The sequence below is a fragment of the Oenanthe melanoleuca genome, chromosome 3 (assembly GCF_029582105.1).
Source record: "Oenanthe melanoleuca isolate GR-GAL-2019-014 chromosome 3, OMel1.0, whole genome shotgun sequence".
NCBI classification, from domain to species: Eukaryota; Metazoa; Chordata; class Aves; order Passeriformes; family Muscicapidae; genus Oenanthe; species Oenanthe melanoleuca.
This window is the reverse complement of record NC_079336.1, coordinates 102,288,350-102,308,701: the sequence shown is the minus strand read 5'-3', so window position 1 is coordinate 102,308,701 and position 20,352 is coordinate 102,288,350. Positions and strand designations below refer to the sequence as shown.

General features: G+C 47.1%; 1 protein-coding gene across 4 annotated transcripts in view; it reads left to right on the top strand.

Moving 5' to 3' along the window:
- PAK5 (p21 (RAC1) activated kinase 5) overlaps window positions 1-20,300 on the top strand; it is a 158,715-nt gene extending 138,415 nt beyond the window's left edge. For all 4 annotated transcript variants that reach the window (XM_056488973.1, XM_056488972.1, XM_056488975.1 and 1 more), the window contains 7 exons: window positions 2,156-2,953; window positions 8,369-8,860; window positions 10,870-11,003; window positions 12,719-12,845; window positions 15,315-15,440; window positions 17,489-17,623; window positions 18,204-20,300. In XM_056488973.1, coding sequence (XP_056344948.1) covers window positions 2,156-2,953; window positions 8,369-8,860; window positions 10,870-11,003; window positions 12,719-12,845; window positions 15,315-15,440; window positions 17,489-17,623; window positions 18,204-18,359 — 1,968 coding nt within the window. In that variant the 3' untranslated portion in view covers window positions 18,360-20,300. The remainder of the gene's footprint in view (window positions 1-2,155; window positions 2,954-8,368; window positions 8,861-10,869; window positions 11,004-12,718; window positions 12,846-15,314; window positions 15,441-17,488; window positions 17,624-18,203) is intronic.
- The last annotated feature ends 52 nt before the right edge of the window (window positions 20,301-20,352 follow it).

Genomic DNA, 20,352 nt, shown 5'->3' with positions numbered 1-20,352 from the left:
CTATTAGTACTATTTTTAAATCCTCATAATCAAAAAGGTTACTCCCACGCATGCACCTGTCTGCAGAAAATCCCCACACTGCAGGGATTTGTCACCAGTGAATTCCCTAACATATAAACATTCAGCTGCATTCTTCTAAATCTTCCTTCTGAAGGTGTCTGAAAATCCTGCTTCCAGACAGCATGTGCCTGGAGGGGACAACTCCTCTTCCCTGTAATGGAAGAGCCACTCTGCTCCAGGGCTTGCTGTGGCTCTGAGGCTCTTCTGTGCAGAGCCATCACAGCTGCTCCAGGAAACCTCTCCTTTGTGAAGGCCAGTCCCATGGAGAGTGTTAAATTGGCATTTTCCTCCTCGGCAGGCGTTTGCACAGGGGAGCAGGGTGGCAGTTGGGTATTTCAATCTTGTTTTCAATTATAAGCATTTCATTGTCCAATGTTGCTGGTTTATTATGTGATAATTAAATATGAATGATCGTGCAGTCATCCTGCCAAAGAGCTGGAGCAGAATGAAACCAATTCCTCTCATCCTGCTGAATGGCTTTGGAGGTGAAAGGAGTGATCTATTTGCTGTCCCTTATTTTTGCTGTCCTATTGTTTCAGTACCACTGGCTTCAAAATAGCAAACTAGGCAAGTAATTACAGACATAAATCAGAGCAGGGAGCAGCGTGAGGTCAGGACTGCTTTGCTTTTCGCCTGCCTTTGCTCAGCTGCCTTTTGCTGGGAGACAGAGAAGTACATTCCTGTTAATTTTGTGATCTTATTAGTGATCAAATGCTTTTTTTGACAAAGTTTGAACCCCTGAGTGCTTTCAGGCAGGGGTTGAGCTGCCTCACTATGCTTGGAACAGAGGAACGAGAGCAGAGGCAGGTGACCAGGCTGGATCTGATACGCCATGGTTGGTATCTGCTATTCCACATTCAGCACCTGATATGCCATGGTTGGTATCCAGTATTCCACATTCAGCACCTGATATGCCATGGCTGGTATCCAGTATTCCACATTCAGCACCTGACATGCCTGCCTGGTTCCTCACACACCTGTGTGCCGCACAGGCTGCAGCCCAGAGAGGGAAATCTCCTTGGGGTGGCCACAGTAACTCTGTTGGAAAGCTCAGTGAGTTAAGTAAGATGCAGCCAGAGATACTTAGCCAAAGTAAATCAGCAAAGCAAATGTGTTTTCAGTAGAGCCTGGCTGATTTATGGCTCTGGCCACCAATCTGTACATCTTATTCTTGTCGGGTATTTGTAAACGTGAAGTGGTGCTCAATGGCAGTCCCCAGGTGAAAAATGGATGCAGCCACTTGTTACAGCCTTCAGGTGGCTAAAAAAATAAAATCTTTCTTGAAGGAGAATTGTAACCAAGCACTGCTTGCCTCCTATCCCACCAGGAGCACCAGTATTTTGGACATAAAGGAGTAGGGATGGGTAGGGGGATCTCTGGAAGGCTTTGCAATAGTGGGACACAATTGAGGCCAGCACTTGGCATCCCTGATGAGTGTCCCAGAGCCATGGTTGTGCACCATGGTTTGCTGGATGCTGTGTGTTACAAGGAGATAGAGTTAAGTATTTTTCCTTCTTACCCAAGTGTCTTTTATGCTAAGTTAACTAAGAAGCAATCCTCAGTGGGATTCTGCTACTCAGGAGCATACTGTTTTCAAGAAAATTCAGTGCCTGCTTAACTATATGCTACTTTTCATGCCAGTAGTTTGTTAAAATAACACATAGAAGTGACCGCTGAATGGTTTTCATTTAGCTTATCCATGCCCTGCAAATCAGATTCAGCTCAACAGTGTGGCTTGATGTAGACAAATTAATAATAACAATTAAAAATAAGTAGTGGGTTTTAATGTCTCTGTTGTCAGCTGCTGAACACCCACCTCTGAAACTGGGCTTTTTGAGAGTGTCTTGGGGTTGCATGCCAAATCCCAGCTTGTGATCTACACTGAATTTAAACATTTTTTCATGTCCTAATGTAATTATTTATCGAGATGGTTTTTTTAGGAATGCAGTGTGTGACTGAAGAACATAAGACATTGCTAGAAGTATTCTTGGGTGAATCACAGACTTTTTTCCTTTTTGGTGGTTTTTTTTATGAAATGCTAAACAAAAATTAGTATTTAATCAAAGCAATTTTTTATTTTTTTTTTTATTCCCAGACTATTGTTCGAGGAAACAAGCCTCGAAAGGATACTTCAATCAATGGCCTGCTGGAGGAGTTTGACAATATCTCAGTGACACGATCCAATTCCCTGCGCAAGGAAAGTCCTCCCACCCACCACCCAGGAAACGCAAACCACGTGCCAAGGCACCAGGAGGAAAATGGCTACATCACGTATTCTCAGTACTCCAGTGAGTCAGACACTACCACAGACTATGTCGTGGAGAAGTACCGAGACAAGGCTCTGTACGGGGAGGAGCTGGACAGGTACTACAAGGGCAGCTACGCCGCCAAGCAGAACGGGCACATGATGAAGGTGACGTCCCGGGACATCTATTACTCAGAAGTGTCACCCCTGCAGCCAGACCTCTCCAGGTTCCTCCCGGATTACCATGCTCACCTGGAGACCAAGCCCAAAGCGCTGGAGTACGGCGGCCTAAAGCTGGAGTACCAGCGGATCCCCAGCGGATCCTCCCTGGACTACAGAGATTCCTTTCCCTACGCCCCGTCCCGAGTGTCGCTGCAGAGCGAGTGCCCCAAGGAGAGGCTGGAGTACGGTGACAGTGACTGGGGGCACGGCCTGAGCAAGGATGACTATGACAAGAGGCCAAAGTCCTCCTACGTGGACCCTGCCAGCCCTCAGCCGGCCATGAGGCAGAGATCCAGGTCAGGCTCCGGCCTGCAGGAGCCGGCCATGCCCTACGGAGCAAGCGCCTTCAAAGCCCACCAGCAAGGACATTCCTACAGCTCCTACACCTACCCCCGCCTGTCTGAAACTGCAGCCGGCATTCCCAAGGTAACCTGACCTGTCTGGGACCAGCCTCTCCGCAAGGGGAGTGCGCAAAGTGAAAGTTAAGGGCAAGGGGCCCTGCTTGGGCACACAGTGCTTGCTAAACGTGGCTGGTAATGTCCCGAGAGTTGTGTGGCTGCTCCTTGGCAGGTGTGGAAACATGCCCACTTCAGTTGGCTGTTTGAAAATGGATGTCAAGGACCAGTGGGTTTAAGCCACTTATTGCAAGGCAGGTTTGGAGATGCCCATTTTCTGGGGATTTTATATGAAATTCCCAAGAAGTGCAAGGTCTTAGGCTTGAGCAGCTTTTGTAGCTTTGGGAGTTCTTACACCTGAGCAGATCTCAGCAGAAGGTGAGATTCTGGTCTGGTTTGTGTATCAGATACTTCTGTGTTTGAATTGTTACTGTGCAAGGCTGAAACCTCTGTGCTTCAGTATTTATATTACAAGGTTTATTAGTTCTTCACTGCTCACTGTAGGGGCTTACTCCTTTCTGCTTTGTTTTTAAGCACTGAAATGAAATCAGAGCAACTGATCTCACCCAAGGCATTTTAGATGTAGTTTAAAAAAAAGGGTTGATGTGCAAGAAAGCATTTCAGCCTTGTTATCTAAAAGCAGCTCCTCTACACAAATCTGTCCCTGCCCTGCCACATGAGGTGTGTTACACAAGTTTTCCAGCCCTGCTTGCAACAGTTTGCTGTGACCACTTGGTCAGTTCAGAAAAGAGTGCTTTTCTCACATCTCTAGTCACACAATCATGATAATTTTCTTAAGCATCTAATATTCTGCAAGAGATGCCTTTTCAAAGTAGTTTGCACTGAACATCTCTGAGTTCCCCTAGCAACAGGCACCAAGCATTTTTCCAAGCCTGAGGTTGCTGTGACTTTTCACAAGCTGAGGTAGGTGACTGCCAGTGGTGAGATGCTCTCTGTTACCTAAACAGTGCATTTGGTTGTGTGCTCTGAGAATATGGCTGTGTCCTGCTGCAGTGCCAGGTCTTCAGATCCATGATATCCCTGTTGGAGGTGTGCCTGTGTCATGCTTCCTTAGGTTTTGGCTGCTTTGACTTTACCATGGTGCACTGCCCCATGGTAAAGGGAGAGGGATGAATTTTTCCTCCATTTTTGCATTAAAGCACAGAGCTGGGCTTTGGAGCTTGAGCATAAATTATGGGTGGAGTAGAAAAGTTACCAGGTCTCTTTAGGCACCTTTCCAGAGCTCAGGGCGTGGTGGGAGGAGCATGTGTGGTAGTTAACTTAGCACCAGTGTGTCATTCAGTGTGCATTTTGGAAGCTGGGAGGAAAATCTGGGATGGGTTAGCTGCCATTGCCTTTACTGTCAGAATTTAGAAAGGAGAAGGACAAATCCAGTAATTCAGAGACCCTGTAGCACCTGCTTCTGCCAGTTTTACACCAAACAATAGGGCAGAAGACAGATGTTCATCATAGGATTCCAGCCCTTTGAAAAATATCCTATTAAAATGCAGTAACAACTTTTATTTTTTAAAAAATATGCCTCTATGCAAGATCCATTGTGAGCTGTTCCTTTCCTTAGAGCAAAACACTCCTACAACCTTGGAGTATTGAAACTTGATGATTCACTGTTAAATGCAGCAGTTCAACTCCCAAACCTGTCCACAGCTCCTGGAAGTGAATAGGAGTTTCTTGTCTTAGATGATTGCTGAAGAATCTTCTTTTCAAGGAAGCATAAGTAAAATAATGGTTCATCAAATGGGCTTACTAAATGAGAGTCAGATCTCAAATCAGTTATTTTACAAATGAGATTTGGTTTAAAGTATAATTAAAAGGGGTGAAAAAGTCTGCAGGCACAAATGTGTGACATCAAAATGCATTTAACAAGGATGTTCATTTTGGCCTGTAAATGTGAGGAGCACATTCACTTCAGTACTATTTGCAGGTATGAGATGTCAGATAAATCACATGTCTGCCCTGTTTCATCATCAGGGATTTCAGAGTTATTACATCAGAAGACTTGCCCTGCCCTGGGCTTGGCTGCTGATGAGCAGTGGAGCCATGGAGGTGCAGGAAGCCAGAGGCTCAGGTCTGGCTCCCACCTGCTCTTCTGTCCTGCAGACTAACTCTAGGACACCTGCATGGAGTTGCAGAGTCTGCTGTGTTGCCCTCACCCACACAGAGGGTATTGTCATAATATTGTCTCATAATATTGAATTTATCATGCCAGCTTGGTTTATTTTTGGCCACTCTATATTACATGGGGTTTTTTCACCCTCCTCTTCATCACAGGCAGCCCTATTAACTTCTGGCACCAAGCCCAATTATTTCAAAGCTCCTTTCCCAGTCATTTTCCAGAAGGAGCTCTCTGTGACCCTCTCCTGTCCCCCTTTGCTACCTTGTACTGCTGTAATGTAGCAGAGGTGTTGCTCACCATTATCCTCTGTGTCCCTCAGTACCACGGGGACATTTCCAGCCTGGCAAAGGCAGGGCCAAGCTTTTCCTGTCAGAAACTCCCTCCTTTTTTCCCCTATCTTCCCATTCACGTGCCAGCAGCTCTGTGTGACTGCTGCCTGCCACCTCTGTGTGTGGAGCAGGGATTTCCACCAGCAAAGCACCGGAGAGTAACCTTTGCCTTTGCAATCTCAGTGTGATTTACAGACCATCCCTTCTACACCTTTCACCTGGCAAACTGAAGCCTGATCCAGTGGAAATCCTTTGTGTGTCACAGAGGGGTGAGTGCATCCCACTGGGACTCAGGGATGTGGGCTCTGGGTGCAGGGCTGTGGCTGTGTCTGTGCCGCAGTCCCACTGCAGAGCGCACAGGGACCCTGCCCAGGCAGCCTCCTCGTGGGGAGGGCACCCCCCAGGAACAAGCAGGTGTTCCTCTGCTGCTCCCAGTACAAAGCAGGCATCACTGTCACCAGAGTGGGAGCTGAAATTAGTTTAGGCACAGCGCTACATCCATGTTTTAATGGCGAAAAGACCCGAGTGCCGATGTGGCCGTGTGCAGATGTGGGAGATGCCACTGTGCCGTGATGGATGTCGTGTCACAGCTTCGGCTGCTCCTTTCAGCTGATCTTGAATGAGTGCAGGACTGTTTTCTTCTTTCCTTGTAATATTTAAAGAATTCCTGTTCAGTAGGTGACTGCATTGAGTGAGTAGCAGAAATAGAATTATTAGTGGAATAAAGTGTGTTCAATTTTGCCGTGATGAGCAGCACTGCATCAGGACCCATGCTCAGAGGACAGCTTCAGCTGATTTACTCATCATAGCTCCTGACTTTTGGTAACATTTCTTGGGATTCAGGAAGTGGGTTTACATTGTACAGCAATGCTAACCTCAAAAAACTTCTGAAAACTCTCAGCAAGCACACACACTGAACGCCTGAATTTTCATTCTAAAATTTCACTGCAGAATATTCTTTTGCCAGTGTGTTAAGCCTAGGGCATACTCAGAAATACCAGGCGTGGGTGAAGCCTAAAATAATTCATTGGCATGGATTGAATTTCTAGACCAGGTTTTCCCCATCTCAGTGTTACAAAGAAAATGGTGTATTTACAGCCAAAGCAATAAATTATTTGTCCCTACACGTACAGATATATAGGACAGGGTTAGATTGAGTTCCCCTCCCTCCACCAAACCATCTGAGCACCTCTCCACATTAATTAGTTTGGCAGGTGCAATGCCCTTCATGAAATTCAGGATGTCTGTGACTCCCTCCTATTTGATGGCTGTCCCTGCCTGATGGAGAAAGGGAAATGATGGCTGTAATGATGTGGATTTTTGCCTAAGCAATCCCATCATCCCGGGAGGCAGCTGTGCAGCCCTGTTTGTGCTCGCCGGGTGCTCCTGATGGTGGCTGCGAGCCTCCATGGAGGCAGACTCCAGCTTTTCCCAGGGAAACCTCTGAGCAGCCCTTTAGGAGAGGCGTTCCCTCTTCCCTGCTGAAGCTCTGGTGGAATGAATGGACGGGCACGCCCAGCTCACGCGGGAGGTGAAAGCGCTGACATGAAATTGCACTGGAGCTTTTCTGGCCGCACCGAGGCGACTCCAGCTCCAAACTCCTCCTCTCCTTGCAGGGCCCGCGGTGATAAATTGATGCTGCGGCAGATTTTTCTTTTTTTTTTTTTTTCTTTCTTTTTTTTTTTTTTTTTTTTTTGCAGTCTTAGCATAAAATGGTCAAATGATGTTCCACCGCAGAATTCAATTTCACAGTTCAGTTGGGTCCTTGATTACACTGCCAAATTCAGATTAATGTGCATTTAACTAACATGGATCAGGGACTCCTGGCCGGCAGCCAGCAGTAATAGTAGAGACCATGAGCTGTGTAGAGTTTGCTGCTCTGTCCATCCCTGTGCACTGCCACTGAAACTGATTGATTAAATGAACTCATTGCCATAATTATTTGTAATTGTGCTACATGATGAGCCTGTGTCAAACCGCCCCCCTGCCCTGAGATGCTCCACACATCATCAGGAGTCACATATTGTAAATGTGAAGATGTTCTTTTCCAGAGGAAAAAAAATATAATTTTGGGGTGGGTTTTTTGTTCTGCATTTTTGGGGGGGTTTTAGTTTGGATAGAAGAAAGCAAACTGTTGTGTTTGTAAATGTTAAACATTTGTTAGCCTTCAATGTAAGAACCTTAGAGAAACTTGGAAAATACAAAAAATAGCAAGGAACCTTACAAATGAACAAGGTTTCCCATTGGGATAATTTCCTTTGCGATTTTCTCTGATTTCAGATGAAAATTAACAGTTTTGTGACATTGCAGTTAAGTAGTGCATTGCTGTGGAAAATTATTTAAGAAACGGTGAATTGAATTAGGCTCCTTGTCGAACTCACATAAGCAGTCATTCAAACAACAGCTGGTAGCAAGACAGGAGATGACAGGGATTTTAGGGTACCACCACCTCCACAAGGAGAGGTTGGGTTATCCCTGAATTCCTGGAGAAAAACATAAAAAAAGGCTAAGAGCTGAGAATCGAAGTCCAGGTACTGGTAAGAGACAAATTGGAATTTGCCAGAGGGCAAATTTTGGCTGGATGTGAGAAGGATGGATTCTTGGAGGAAATGGCCCAGAGAGCCTGCAGGGCACTGCAGATGCAGAGCAAATACACTTTTTTGAGCATAGGTCCCTTCCAAGCCACGCCAAGCAAAGACTGTTGAATGTACAAACTGGTACCTGCATGGATGAATGGACTGAGAAGCACAGAAGCCGTTCTAAACCAGAACTCGTGTGCTGAGGGCACTGCAGCCCTCAGGGGTGTGAAAATCCCTGCCCAGACCGGGCAGCAGTGCCACGCTGAGCAGAACGGGTACAGTGTGGGAGGGAGCACGCTGTGCCAGCTCTGCTGGGACCCCCAGGGCTGCTGGAAGCAAATGGGTGGAGGGGCAGGGAGAAAGGTGCTGCTCCCTCAGCCTCACTCTCCGCATTTGTGTTGCAGGTGGATTATGACCGAGCACAGCTGGTCGTCAGCCCGCCACTCTCCGGGTCGGACACCTACCCCCGGGGCCCAGTCAAGCTACCTCAGAGTCAGAGCAAAGTCAGCTACTCCAGCAGCAGCTACCAGTACCCTCTGGTCTACCACAGAGCCCCCCACTATCACCAGCCGCCCCTCCAGCCCGGCTCTCCCTACATCTCCACCGCCTCCTACCCCAGCTCCCCCAGTATCACATCAAGTGCTTATCCTCCCCCCAGCTGGGGCTCCTCCTCGGAGCAGCAGCCCTCCAGGGTGTCCCACGAACAGTTCCGAGCTGCCCTGCAGCTCGTGGTCAGCCCCGGGGACCCCCGGGAGTACCTGGACAACTTCATCAAGATCGGCGAGGGCTCCACGGGCATCGTGTGCATCGCCACCGAGAAGCACACGGGCAAGCAGGTGGCTGTGAAGAAGATGGACCTCAGGAAACAGCAGAGAAGGGAGCTGCTCTTCAACGAGGTACCTGGCTTTGGGTGGTGCCTCGGGCTTTTTAGGCGGTCGGTTCAACAGCAGATATGGGCCAAATGCCACCTCAGGAGCCAAATTAATATATTTCTAAAAGAGGTGGTGAGTCCCGCACACAGCTATGCTTATAAATATTGTATAGCCATATCAGTTTCAAGTCAGCTACTTCTCCTCCTGCTTGAAACCTGTAATGCTGTCACAGGAAACAGCTGAGAAATGTATCACCTGGTCCATGCAGTGTATCAGGTGCTCAGACATAGCCCAGCTGCTTTTTTGTTTCTGTCTCCTGACGCAGTTTATTCTTCCAAGAGGGAGGATCCAAACTAACCAGACTATTCCAGACCATGAGTGCTGTGTTTCTGGCATACACATACTTTTTGTTTCCTCCCTCCTTTCTCTCCTAACCATCAGCACTCCCTTTGCTTTCTTGCTGGTTACCAAGCTAAGATCTGGCAGTCCCTTTTTTATGGAGCTGTCTCTGTTAATTCCCACATCTCCTTTCCTGAGTGGTTGCAGCCAGTTCAAAGCCCACAGTTTCTTATGGGAGACTGTTTCCCCCATGTACATGATTTTAAATTTCAGAACACTGGTTTTTGTTTGCCTTTTTTTTTTCCCAGTTTGTTTGGGGCTTGAGAGTACCTTCTGCAACTTGAAGACTTTCTCCTTTTTTAACTCATTCCCTCAAAGCATCTGGTGCAATGTGTTCACTGCTCCCTTTTAGAGATCACTTGTAAATATCTTGATCAATATCAAAAACACTACAGGATCCCAAGGAAACCTCCTGTGAGAATGAACCTTAATTCTATCTTTTGTTTCCTATACACTGTGTCTTCCCTCAGCACATGACAGATTGGTTTCATTAAAACCTTTAAAAACTTCTCGTTTTTTAATTACAATATTAGACAACAAACTTCACCCAATTCTTCTTTACCCAGTGCATGACTGTCCTGGTTATTGGGGCTTGGCTTTGCCTCTGCTGGAGGCTGTGATGGCTCTAACTGAGCATCTCTTGAGCAGTAACATCTTGAAGCAGGTCCCACATGCTGTGCAGGACCAAGCTGCTTCGCTGACACGCTCCAGTCACTCATGTCCTCTGAAAATCTCCTGTCAGCAGAGATGAAATCCCTCTGTCTGTGATGAAGCCTTGCCTGTTCTCTCTCCTGATTGCTATTCTGACACCCCTCAGTACCCTGTGGTCATGGACACTGTCTTTGCTGGGCTGCCCTTACTCTGGTGCCATTTCTGTTCTGTGGTGGCTGTAGGTGTCCCTTTCTGTGTATTTTCTATCTTCCTCTCTCCTTCTTCTAATTCTTCTCAGAATTTTCAAGTAACTTAAAATCGAATTTAAACTCAAATTAAAAGCTTAGAGTTGGCCAAATTGAATTGACCAAGTTAAAAGGCTTTGAGAAGTGTCTTACATGGGTTCAGTGTTGCACAAAACCTTTTACCCAAGTTCTCTGATTTTTCTTAAGTTGCCAGTACAGTTTTTTATTGTTTGACCTCTTGAGAATTTCTTGTTGGTATTTCTCTGGTGTGTCTAACTCAGAGTACACAAAAACCCGTAAGCCTTTCAGAAGTCTCTTTGAGTGAGTTTTCTGGGGTCTTACTCTCCAGCATTCTGTTGAAAATCTGTGCAAAGTACCATTTACTTTTATAAAAATGACTTTCATGCATTGAGCGATTGATCAGGTGAAAAAAAGATTGCTATACTGAAAGCAACTGGCAATAAAAACAATTAAATAAACAGGTCTGTTCCTACAGGCTGTAATAAAACAATTATCTACTGTTTATACTCTATCAACCAGAGATTCCTTCTTCCTCCTGATGCATTTAAGATGACCGATATTTTTATGTAAATATATTGATTTTGTTTATGCACTGGCATAAGGATTAGGGAGGATGTGATTCATCGCAGAACCTTTCCTGAGCAGCAGTAAAAAAGAAGGTCAAAACAAGAGTCAGATAAAGCTTGTAGCACTGCTCATCCCTTTGTGCCCCTGCAGGTTGTGATCATGAGGGATTACCACCACGAGAACGTGGTGGACATGTACAACAGTTACCTGGTCGGGGACGAGCTCTGGGTGGTGATGGAGTTCCTGGAGGGCGGCGCGCTGACGGACATCGTCACTCACACCAGGTGGGCTGGGCTGTGTGCACAGCACAGGGGGAGAAAAGAAAACTGCATCAAGTACACATCCATGGGAATGTGTATCCATGTATTCCATAGCCAAGTATAGTTAAACGTACATAGCATGCTGGATTTAGTGTCATCAGTGAGCCAGAATTGCAGATGAACTCCTGTGAACACAGAATTTGCTAAATCATAGGGGAAAGAATACTTGAGAGGGCCCCTGGTAGATGGGGATTTGCTCACACTTTAGAAGGTAGTTTAGCAGCGACACAAATTTTATCCATTACTTCCTAAAATGGCAAAAAAAAAACCGAAACAAAACAAAACAAAAACAAAAACAAAAACAAACCAAAAAAAAAAAAAAAAAAAAAAGAGGAAGAAAAGTTCTTTTCCCTGTTGGTGATCTGTGTTGTTGGGTTTACTGTAATAACCACATCTGTTCGAAGGGTAGTTTCTTCTCACAAAGGTTGTCTGCAAACTAGGTCTAAAACATAAGGGGAAAAGTATTTTTATATCAGAATATTTGTGCTAATGGTGGAGCACATTCCCATATTTCATTTACACCTTTAAAGCAGGAAATTAGCCAGCACAAGAGCTGCAGTGTATGGAACTGCTCTCCTCTTCTGAGGAGAGATATTAGATTTTACAGCCCTCTTTACATCTGCTCTTTGCTCATCTGCTTCTGATAAACTGGATGAAATGAGATAGGGAACAGGGATTCTTTATTTAATTTCTTCCTCTTGAACAAAAGAAAATTAAAATTTCCAAACCAGCAGGAGAGTATTTAGGGGAGCAAAAACAAAAGCAAGGAGTTATAAATTAGAAAATTTGTATTCTCTCCTAGTTTAATGATGCTCTTAGATCCTACCAAGAGTTATAACACAGGTGTTTTATTTTTTAGTGTTACCCTAGCTTATGTGCTGAAATAAATCACAATATTGCAAGTGTTTGCCAAACCATTTAAAAGCTCTATCTTAAGTGTTTCTGACAGAAGTTTAACAGCAAACAATATACCCAGGACACCACTTCTTAAGAACTGTAATCTATTTTTTAACTCAAAATAATATTTTCTTAATCTTTTGGGTGTATTTTTTTTTCACACTGCATGACCTTCCCTCAAAGATTTTGCTAAAATACTGCAAGTGGCAGTCGAATTAAAGCAGAAATCTCCACGGGTGTTCTTCTGCTCATGGAAAAGCAATGCTGGGGATATCAGCAGTGGGACACTGGCACCAGGGTGCACAGCCCATCCCAGGCATTGCACTGTAGCTGAAGACTCTTGTTTATTTTTCTTCTGAAATACCCAGAATATTTTTATAGAAGGTATAAAAGTGCTCTCAGAGAGCTACAACCCAGGGCCTGGTGCTTTGCCTGCACAATTAAGGGTGGTTTTTCTCATATTTATTCCACACCTGTTTCCTTCCCAGTCGTGATGCCTGCTTGGCAAGCAGTGAGCTTACTGTAAATAAGGCATTGCTGTGATTTCCCAGAGGGAAACAGGCACATGGCACACTCAGCTTTAGTAGTGCTGCAGGGACTAACCCAGCCCTCACTGCAGGGCTGATCCCCACACCTCATCCCCGTTTTTGGTCAGAAATAGGATCAGAGATCTGCCCCCCACTAACAGATCTCCTGCCGAGTGGTGTGAGAGGAACCTGTGCCTCTCCACATGCCCTGTGCCCGCGTTCCCCGGCGCTGAGCTGTTTCCCTTGCTGCTGCAGGATGAACGAGGAGCAGATCGCCACGGTGTGTGTGTCCGTGCTGAGAGCGCTGTCCTACCTGCACAACCAGGGCGTCATCCACCGCGACATCAAGAGCGACTCCATCCTGCTCACCAGCGACGGCAGGGTGAGCCGGGGCTGCCGGGACAATACCCTGCACAGGGTGCCACTGCCTGGGAATGAACTGATCCGGGCTGGGGAGCCACGGGGTGTGACCCACTAACAACTCGTTTGGGGGTGTGAATGACTTGTGACAGAGCTGAATCCAAAACACACTGGCCTGGCCTCGCTGGTGATTGGCATCTGTGCTTCAGGAAGAGTCCCTGGGGAGGGATTGGAGCCTCAATGGCAGTGGTAGAGCAAACTAGGCACTGAGGGTGATGATGGGAGACCTCCTTTTGGGCTGCACCACTCCTACCCTGATGCCTTTCAAAAAGCACTTCCTTTTTACCACATTTAGTTATCATTTGTTTAGCAGTTTCTGTACACGTGCTCTGCTTCCCCAAGCTAGTTGGGAGGCCCAACATCAATTATGCAGATAGGAAATAACCTGCATTACAGCTGAACCCTCCCCAGATGGTAAGAGTAGCTTTCACACTTCCAAGATGCTTGATAAAACCCGTCCCACAGTTCAATTTAAATTACTTGCTCTGTCTTTGTGTTGTTAATGAGCAGGGGGAGAAGGGAAGACAGTGCTGCACCACTTACTCAGTAAACAAAACGTAGTTTGCACACAAAAAAATTAAGGGTTGCTCCACTGGCCTTACACACCTAAGGCGAGACCTGGAGGGTTGGACTTGCGCCCAAGAGCTTTGGTTTGGAACCAGACCCAGACCTTCCCCTTCCAGAGGTAAAGCTCTTGGCTTCCCAGGCCTGGTCTGACTCCGTGGCCAAAGGCTTGCTTGTCTGATCTGCCCACTTCACCAAGAGAGAGGGATTTTCATCCTGCAGCAGTCCAGGCTGCTCCTGGTAATCCTGTCAAGGAAAGAAAATCCCACGTGTGTAGGAGTTTTCCAGTTGTGATTTCAGTTCATGTTGCTGAAATAACATCTGATCTGCTCTCGGGGTCTGCATACAGTGCTTCATTATACTCATTACTCCAGTCCTTATTATCTGCATTGCAGATTTCTTCATGGCTGTGTTGTGCAATTATCTTTTTTTAGAAAATCGTCGTCTTTTATGTACTCGAATGAGCAATAGATATGCAAAACCTCTTGTGCTCCTACAAAAGAAGATTGGGCTCTGCTTCCAAAATATGCATTATTTCTTCCATTCTTCATCCTGTAAACTGAAAAACACATTTAGCGTGGAGAACTTGGCTATTCTTGGCTTTGTTTTAGAAATACCAACAATCATTTCATAACTCTGTATAAAATAATGCCCATAACTTTTTAAAAAAGTAATGTCTGTGATGAGCCCAAAAGAAAACAATTGATTGCTGACAGTAAGTCTACACAATGCAGGGATTTATGCAGCTTCCCACTCCAGTTGTCCTGGGGCTCTTTGGGCTCACTGTATCCCCAGACATGGAATATTTGGTGGGATACACAGCCTGTGGACCTTGGGCAGGGATCACCATTGAACTGTGCAGTGGAGGTCAGGAATATGTCCAGGAAAATCCCTTTGAGAGCTTCGAGGCCTCCAAATAAGTACTTGGAGGGTTTAAAAAAATATATTTTAGCCTTAAGGAACAAGCTGTTTCTGGAAGGGGGTGATGCCACCAACTCTCAGACCAGTTTGTTGTGGTTGGAGGAGTTTTCACCTTGGCATTGTACAGCGACAGGGAGGGGGAGGTGATAATTTTCCATAATTTTTGTTGTTAAAAAAAAACTGTCTTAAAAGTGTGAGCCAGGCACATGATGCAGCAAGAGCTGCTCTCCGGAGTGCTTGTGTATCCCATTATTTCTATTTCAGGTCACTGTCACAGCTACTCAAGGACAGTTCTAATTCCCCAGTTCCCAAGCAAAGGGGACAGGTTAACTCTTTGGCAAGGAGTCTTGCACCCTTCCCTGCCTTCCCCAGCTTAGCTCTCCTGCTGCATAAAGATGGAGCTTCTTCAGTGATAGTCTACACTGTGAGGTCCTGGGCCTGACAAACCATTGGAAGGGGTTTTATTTTCTGTGGGTGGTACAAAGGAATGGGGTGAATGTCACTTGTTTCTCACATTTTCTGCCAAACTCAAGAGATTGTACAAACTGGTAAGAACCACAGGAGGGTGTGTGTCACTTGGAATATGTGTATTACTGGAGATAACATGCATAACTGCAAACACAGGGGTTCTGTTTGGAATATTTTGTTTTCCTTCTATTTTTAAGTGTTATAAGCCATTTATCACCTCCACATCCTTTGCTGGTGGAGAGGCAATGGGCTGTGACAGATGATATCAGGAATGAGCACCACTGCCACTCTCCTACATCTCCCCTTCACTTTAATGAGCTGAGTGTTCCCATCTCCAGACACTCCTCCAGAGCTGGTTGTGTCCTGTCCTGGGAAAATGCTGCAGCTCCATCCCTGTCCCTGCAGCTTCGGCTGGAGGTGTGTCTTGGAGGAGTTTGTCCTGTTACTCAAGAAGGGCTTTTACTTCTTCTTTTCACAGATAAAATTGTCTGACTTTGGCTTCTGTGCCCAAGTGTCAAAGGAGGTCCCCAGGAGGAAGTCCCTGGTTGGGACACCATATTGGATGGCACCAGAGGTGATATCCCGCCTGCCCTACAGCACTGAGGTGAGCACAGCAGGCACCCCAAAGGGGCTGTCCAGCTCCCTGTGGCACTGAGGTGAGCACAGCAGGCACTCCAGAGGGGCTGTCCCAGGAGGGGGTTATCCCAGCTCCCTACAGCACCCCGGTGAGTGCAGCAGGCACTGCTGGAGGGGATATACCAGCCCTGTGGAGCTCTGTCAGAGCTGTGCAGTTCAGAAGTATTTGCAGAGCTGTGCTAATAGCAGCAATTACGTTTGCCCCAGAGTGCTGCATTGTGCCTGGTTTGAAAGTATTTCCCCAAGATGAAGCTATTAAATAACAGCTCCATGTAGCTCTCTTAGCAGTGTAATGCTTTTACATTACCCCATCAGCTTGGGGTGCTGTAGTGAGAGGAACTGGCCTCATTTGCACGTTGTGAAAGGCCCTTTGCTGCTGTTTAATATCAAGTCTGAGGGCTGGAGCTGCAGTCACAGGCATGCACACCTGTGTGTGCCAAGCCAGCAGCCCCCTCACACGCCCCTCCTGCACAGCCCAGTCCCATCAGTATTTGCACCGGGCCACTCTGCTTCCATCCAGCTGCAGCCTTTCCCTTCCTCTGGAGGAGTGGCAGCTGAAGCATGGGTCCTGTCGGGTCCCAAAGCTGGGTGGGTTGGATTGTCACCCTCTGTGGTAGGATTGCTCTCCACAAGGGTTCATTCACTGCAGTCATTGCTGTCAGCAGTTGAGACGGGGTAGGAGAAGCACCTCCGTGGGAGCTGTTTCAAGCACTGCCAGATGTTCTAAGAAAGGCAACGCACACATTTTTGCCCAGCAAGGTGGGGAGACCCGGCAGCTCTGCAGTGCCATACCCCACCCATTAGGCAGCTGTGAGTCACTCGTGCACTCCTGCCTCGGCAGCCTGGGAAGAGCAATCCCTGTGCCGCGCTCAGCCATGACAGTGACTCACAGCTCCCCAGCGGGGACACGGCTGCCTCTGCAGGACAGAGAGCAGCTGCAGAGCTCGACCCTGCCAGCAAACAGAGCCAGGGACACGGCTGTGCTTACACACACCTACACATACACATACCTATGTGGAGTGTAGATATCTAGAAATACAGATATACACAGGGAAGGGGAGGTGAGCTGAGCAGGAGCTGCTCCATCCTCACTCTGCTCTGGCACAGCACAGTAAGAGCACCTGCAGGCACTGCTCTCCGCCAGGATCTGTGCTGTTGTAGAAGCCATTCCAGAGATAATCCATCAACTATTAATAGCCCATTAATAGCTTAGGGGGATTATAAAGTGGATGAACTTAGGGCTGCATTAAGTTTCCCCACCAGAAGGGAAAGGGGAGAAAAAAGGATTTAAGCTAAAGAATAGTGTTGGCAAAAGAGCAAAAGCAGAATGAACTGGCCCTGGCTGTATTTGGGCTGGCAAATGACAGGAATTACAGTCATCAGAGGACTGGGATTCTGAAGCAGCTCTGCAGCCGGCCAAGACTAAGAAAAAGATTTTTTTTTTATATAATTTTTTTTTTTTTTGAGTTGGAGCTGAATTGCTTTCCAAAGGTCTTACATGATGGGCTACCTGTGCTGAATGTAAACATACCTGTGTGTAGTGAGTGCTTGCATTGCCTTGGGGTCTTGAACGGAGTTCCTGGAGTCTTCAAGCTTCAGGGGAATAGAGTAAGAGATTTCACAGCAGCCATGGCGTACCCTGCTCTCCAGCAGTGCAGAGCCAGCCTGGGGCTGGCGTTCAGTGGCTGCAAATCAGTGCAGCTGGAATGCAGGGCAGCAGGACGCAGCCTCTCCAAGGCATGGAGCTTCCAGTGGGCAGCACCTAAGCCAGCTACAGAGGCAGGTTTGTAAGCCCTTGCTAATCTGTTTTGTCAAGGCACTTGCTGCTCAGAAGAGCCATGGTTGGCTGGCTGAAAAAGGAAGATGGATGGTGCTGTCTCTCCAGCCCGCTGGCTTAGGCTGGCGGCAGGCCGCAGCGTGAGCAGCTCCGGGCTTTGCACAGTGCCAGCGCTGAGCCTGTTGTTGTTGCTGGCCCCTGCCCTGGCAGCAGTGCTAGGTGCCCTGTGTGTGTTGCAGGTGGACATCTGGTCCCTGGGCATCATGGTGATCGAGATGATCGATGGGGAGCCCCCGTACTTCAACGAGCCGCCGCTGCAGGCCATGCGCCGCATCCGGGACAACCTCCCGCCCCGCGTGAAGGACGTGCACAAGGTCAGCTTCCCTGGCCTCAGGGCTTTGCACAGCCCGTGTCCAGTGCACTGTAGGCACACCCCTGCACTCCCAGACAATACCTTACATCTCTAGGGGGCACCTTGAGCAGTGGGTCCTGCACAGGACTGCTGTGGGGTGGAAGTGTGGCCAAAGCCATCCGTCACAGCCTTGTCTGTGCCTGAGCCTGGCGCTGCCTTTGCAGCCAGTGAGGCAAAGGGAGCTGGGCACAGCCTCGTGCTCCCTGTGCTTCCCACCCTGCCCGAGGAGCAGAGCAGCTCAGCTCATCAGGCCTGCTCTGGGTGGGACGGCACATCCATGCGAGGTGCCAAAGCCTTTGGGCACCTCCCAGTTTGGGTGTGTTTCCATCATACCTGAGCCCTCAGCCTGCCTTAATGCTGTTGGATGCCCAAATGCTTCAAACATTAGTGGCACAGCAAGACCCACAGCCCTTCAGCTCTGCACAGCTGTTGGAATAGGGAAGATCAGAGTGTCCCTAGTCTTCCCAAGAAAGCAGCATGCACAGAGCCAGCATAGCTGGGAGTGTTTTTGCCCGACCCTAATGCCAGTGTGGTTTCTCCAGGTCTCCTCGGTCCTCCGGGGCTTCCTGGACTCGATGCTGGTGCGGGAGCCCTTGCAGAGAGCCACGGCCCAGGAGCTGCTGAGACACCCCTTCCTCAAACTGGCTGGGCCCCCCTCCTGCATCGTGCCCCTCATGAGGCAGCACAGACATCGCTGAAGCTTTTTGGGAAGAGGTCAGTGCAGAGCCTGGCACATGGCATGTGGGATCCGCAGGCAGGGAGGAGGAGAACCTTGTGAAGGAAAGCAGCCCTGTGGAAATACCACGGTGTACAGAACCCCAAAGGCCAGCAGTGCTCTGTGTGCTCCCGCTGTGCCAGGAGCAATCCAGCCATGCTCCTGCACTCCCAGCACTGTCCTCTGCTGGGCCAGCTGGGCAAAAAGCACCAAATGCCAACGTTGGAAAGGTAATTTAGCAGAGGAGAGCACAGCCAGAGCGAAACACCTGAACTTTACTGCAGGCTACAGCACTTCTGTTTCAGAACACTTTTCTGACAAAGCAAAGCACTTTTTATCTCGGTCAGAGCAGCGCAATGTATTTTGCAACAAGTTTGTAATTTTCTGTACAGTACGTTTTGATAACTTGCAGTACTTTGTCATGTAACTGTTGTGTTAGTTGAAGTTATAAGTGTAACCTAGCAAGAATTTTAGAAGATGAAGTTTCCTACTTTTTTTAACCCTTTTGAAAACAGGAGAAAAAGGAAAAAAAAAAAAAAAAAAAAAAAAAAAAAGAAACAACAACCACCTTTAGGAAGTTGTAATGTTTTGCAGATTTCCCATGGGGTGATGAAGGGGCTCATCTCACCCTCAAGGCAGCTGGAAGAGCCAAGGATGTGGCAGGAGCACCTGGCTTGGGGCGCTCGGTGACAGGGGCAGCCCCAGCTCTGGGTGTCCCTTTCCCCCCTCCCAGCCTGGGCTGATCCCTCTTTATGCCACCACAAGGCCAGTTCTGCCACCACAGAAGCCTCCACGATTTGTGTCACACTCTGGCAGTGGGGAGGGAGGGTAGGAGCTCCTCCTCCCCGCCCAGAGGGATCCCCAGAGCTCAGGCAGAGCTGTGGGCTGGGAGGGGATGAGATGGGATGAGCTGCCAGGCGTTTGCCATAAAGGAGAGTCGTGCTGCTGTCTAGACCTTTTTGAATGTTGATGCAACAGTTGACTACTGCAGTACAATTTTGTGTTATTTGTTGGATGACTTTGCATGTTAACTGTAGGCCTAAATAGATTTGCCTTTAAAATTTTTAGAAGTGCTTCATAATTAATTTTATTTATTAACAATTAGTTGTTTTTAATTATGTATAATACAAAAGCCATGTTTTTCAAGTTTGTTTTTTTTCTTACTGACCTCAATTTTATGGTATCTTTAAGAACCACAAAGCCAACTTTGTGAAAACACATTTTCTTTCTTATAATGGAATTTCATAGTTAATAAATTAATTATTATTTATTGTAGTAAATTATAACCAAACATCTAAACCTGGCAGGAGCTTTGTTTAAAGATCTTCCTCTGGGAGAAAAGAGTTGCCAATAGTAAAGAAGCTCCTTTAGTTTTGCCCTTAAAGAATATTTGGAGGGAGAGAAGCAATTTAAAAAAAAAAAAAAGGAGATAAGGATGACCTGGAACATGGAATAGATGTTCTTACATCAGTGTCTTATCCCCAGTGCTCTCTCCGTACCCCTGTTTGCACCTTTGAAGACACTGAAGAAAATGATTTTGTCTCCCGCCGCCCCCCAGCTCCTGGAGCCTACCCGGCTGGGAGCACCCACAGCCTCCCAGGGCTCCTTTTGTAGTCTTGACAACTCAGGAAACCAGGCTGCACCAGTCCAGGCAACGGCACAACTTAATACTTGCCACAAAATTACCTTTTTTAACCATCTTTGAATAAAAAAAGGGGTTGGTGGGAGGTTTTTCTTCAATATTCAGCACATTTTAGGCTGTACAAGTGAAGAATTTTCTGCAACTTTCTTATTATTAGATACTTTAAACAGTGTTCATCAAGTTTACTGAGAGTTTTGTCAATTTCAGAGGGGTTTTTTTGTGACCACCAGCTACTGGTGAGACAAATGCACATGCAAGTTAAATAAATTAATTAATAAACACTCTAAGTTTCAGTGTGGTTTTTTTTCCCCCCCATGCCTTTTTTCTACTTCTT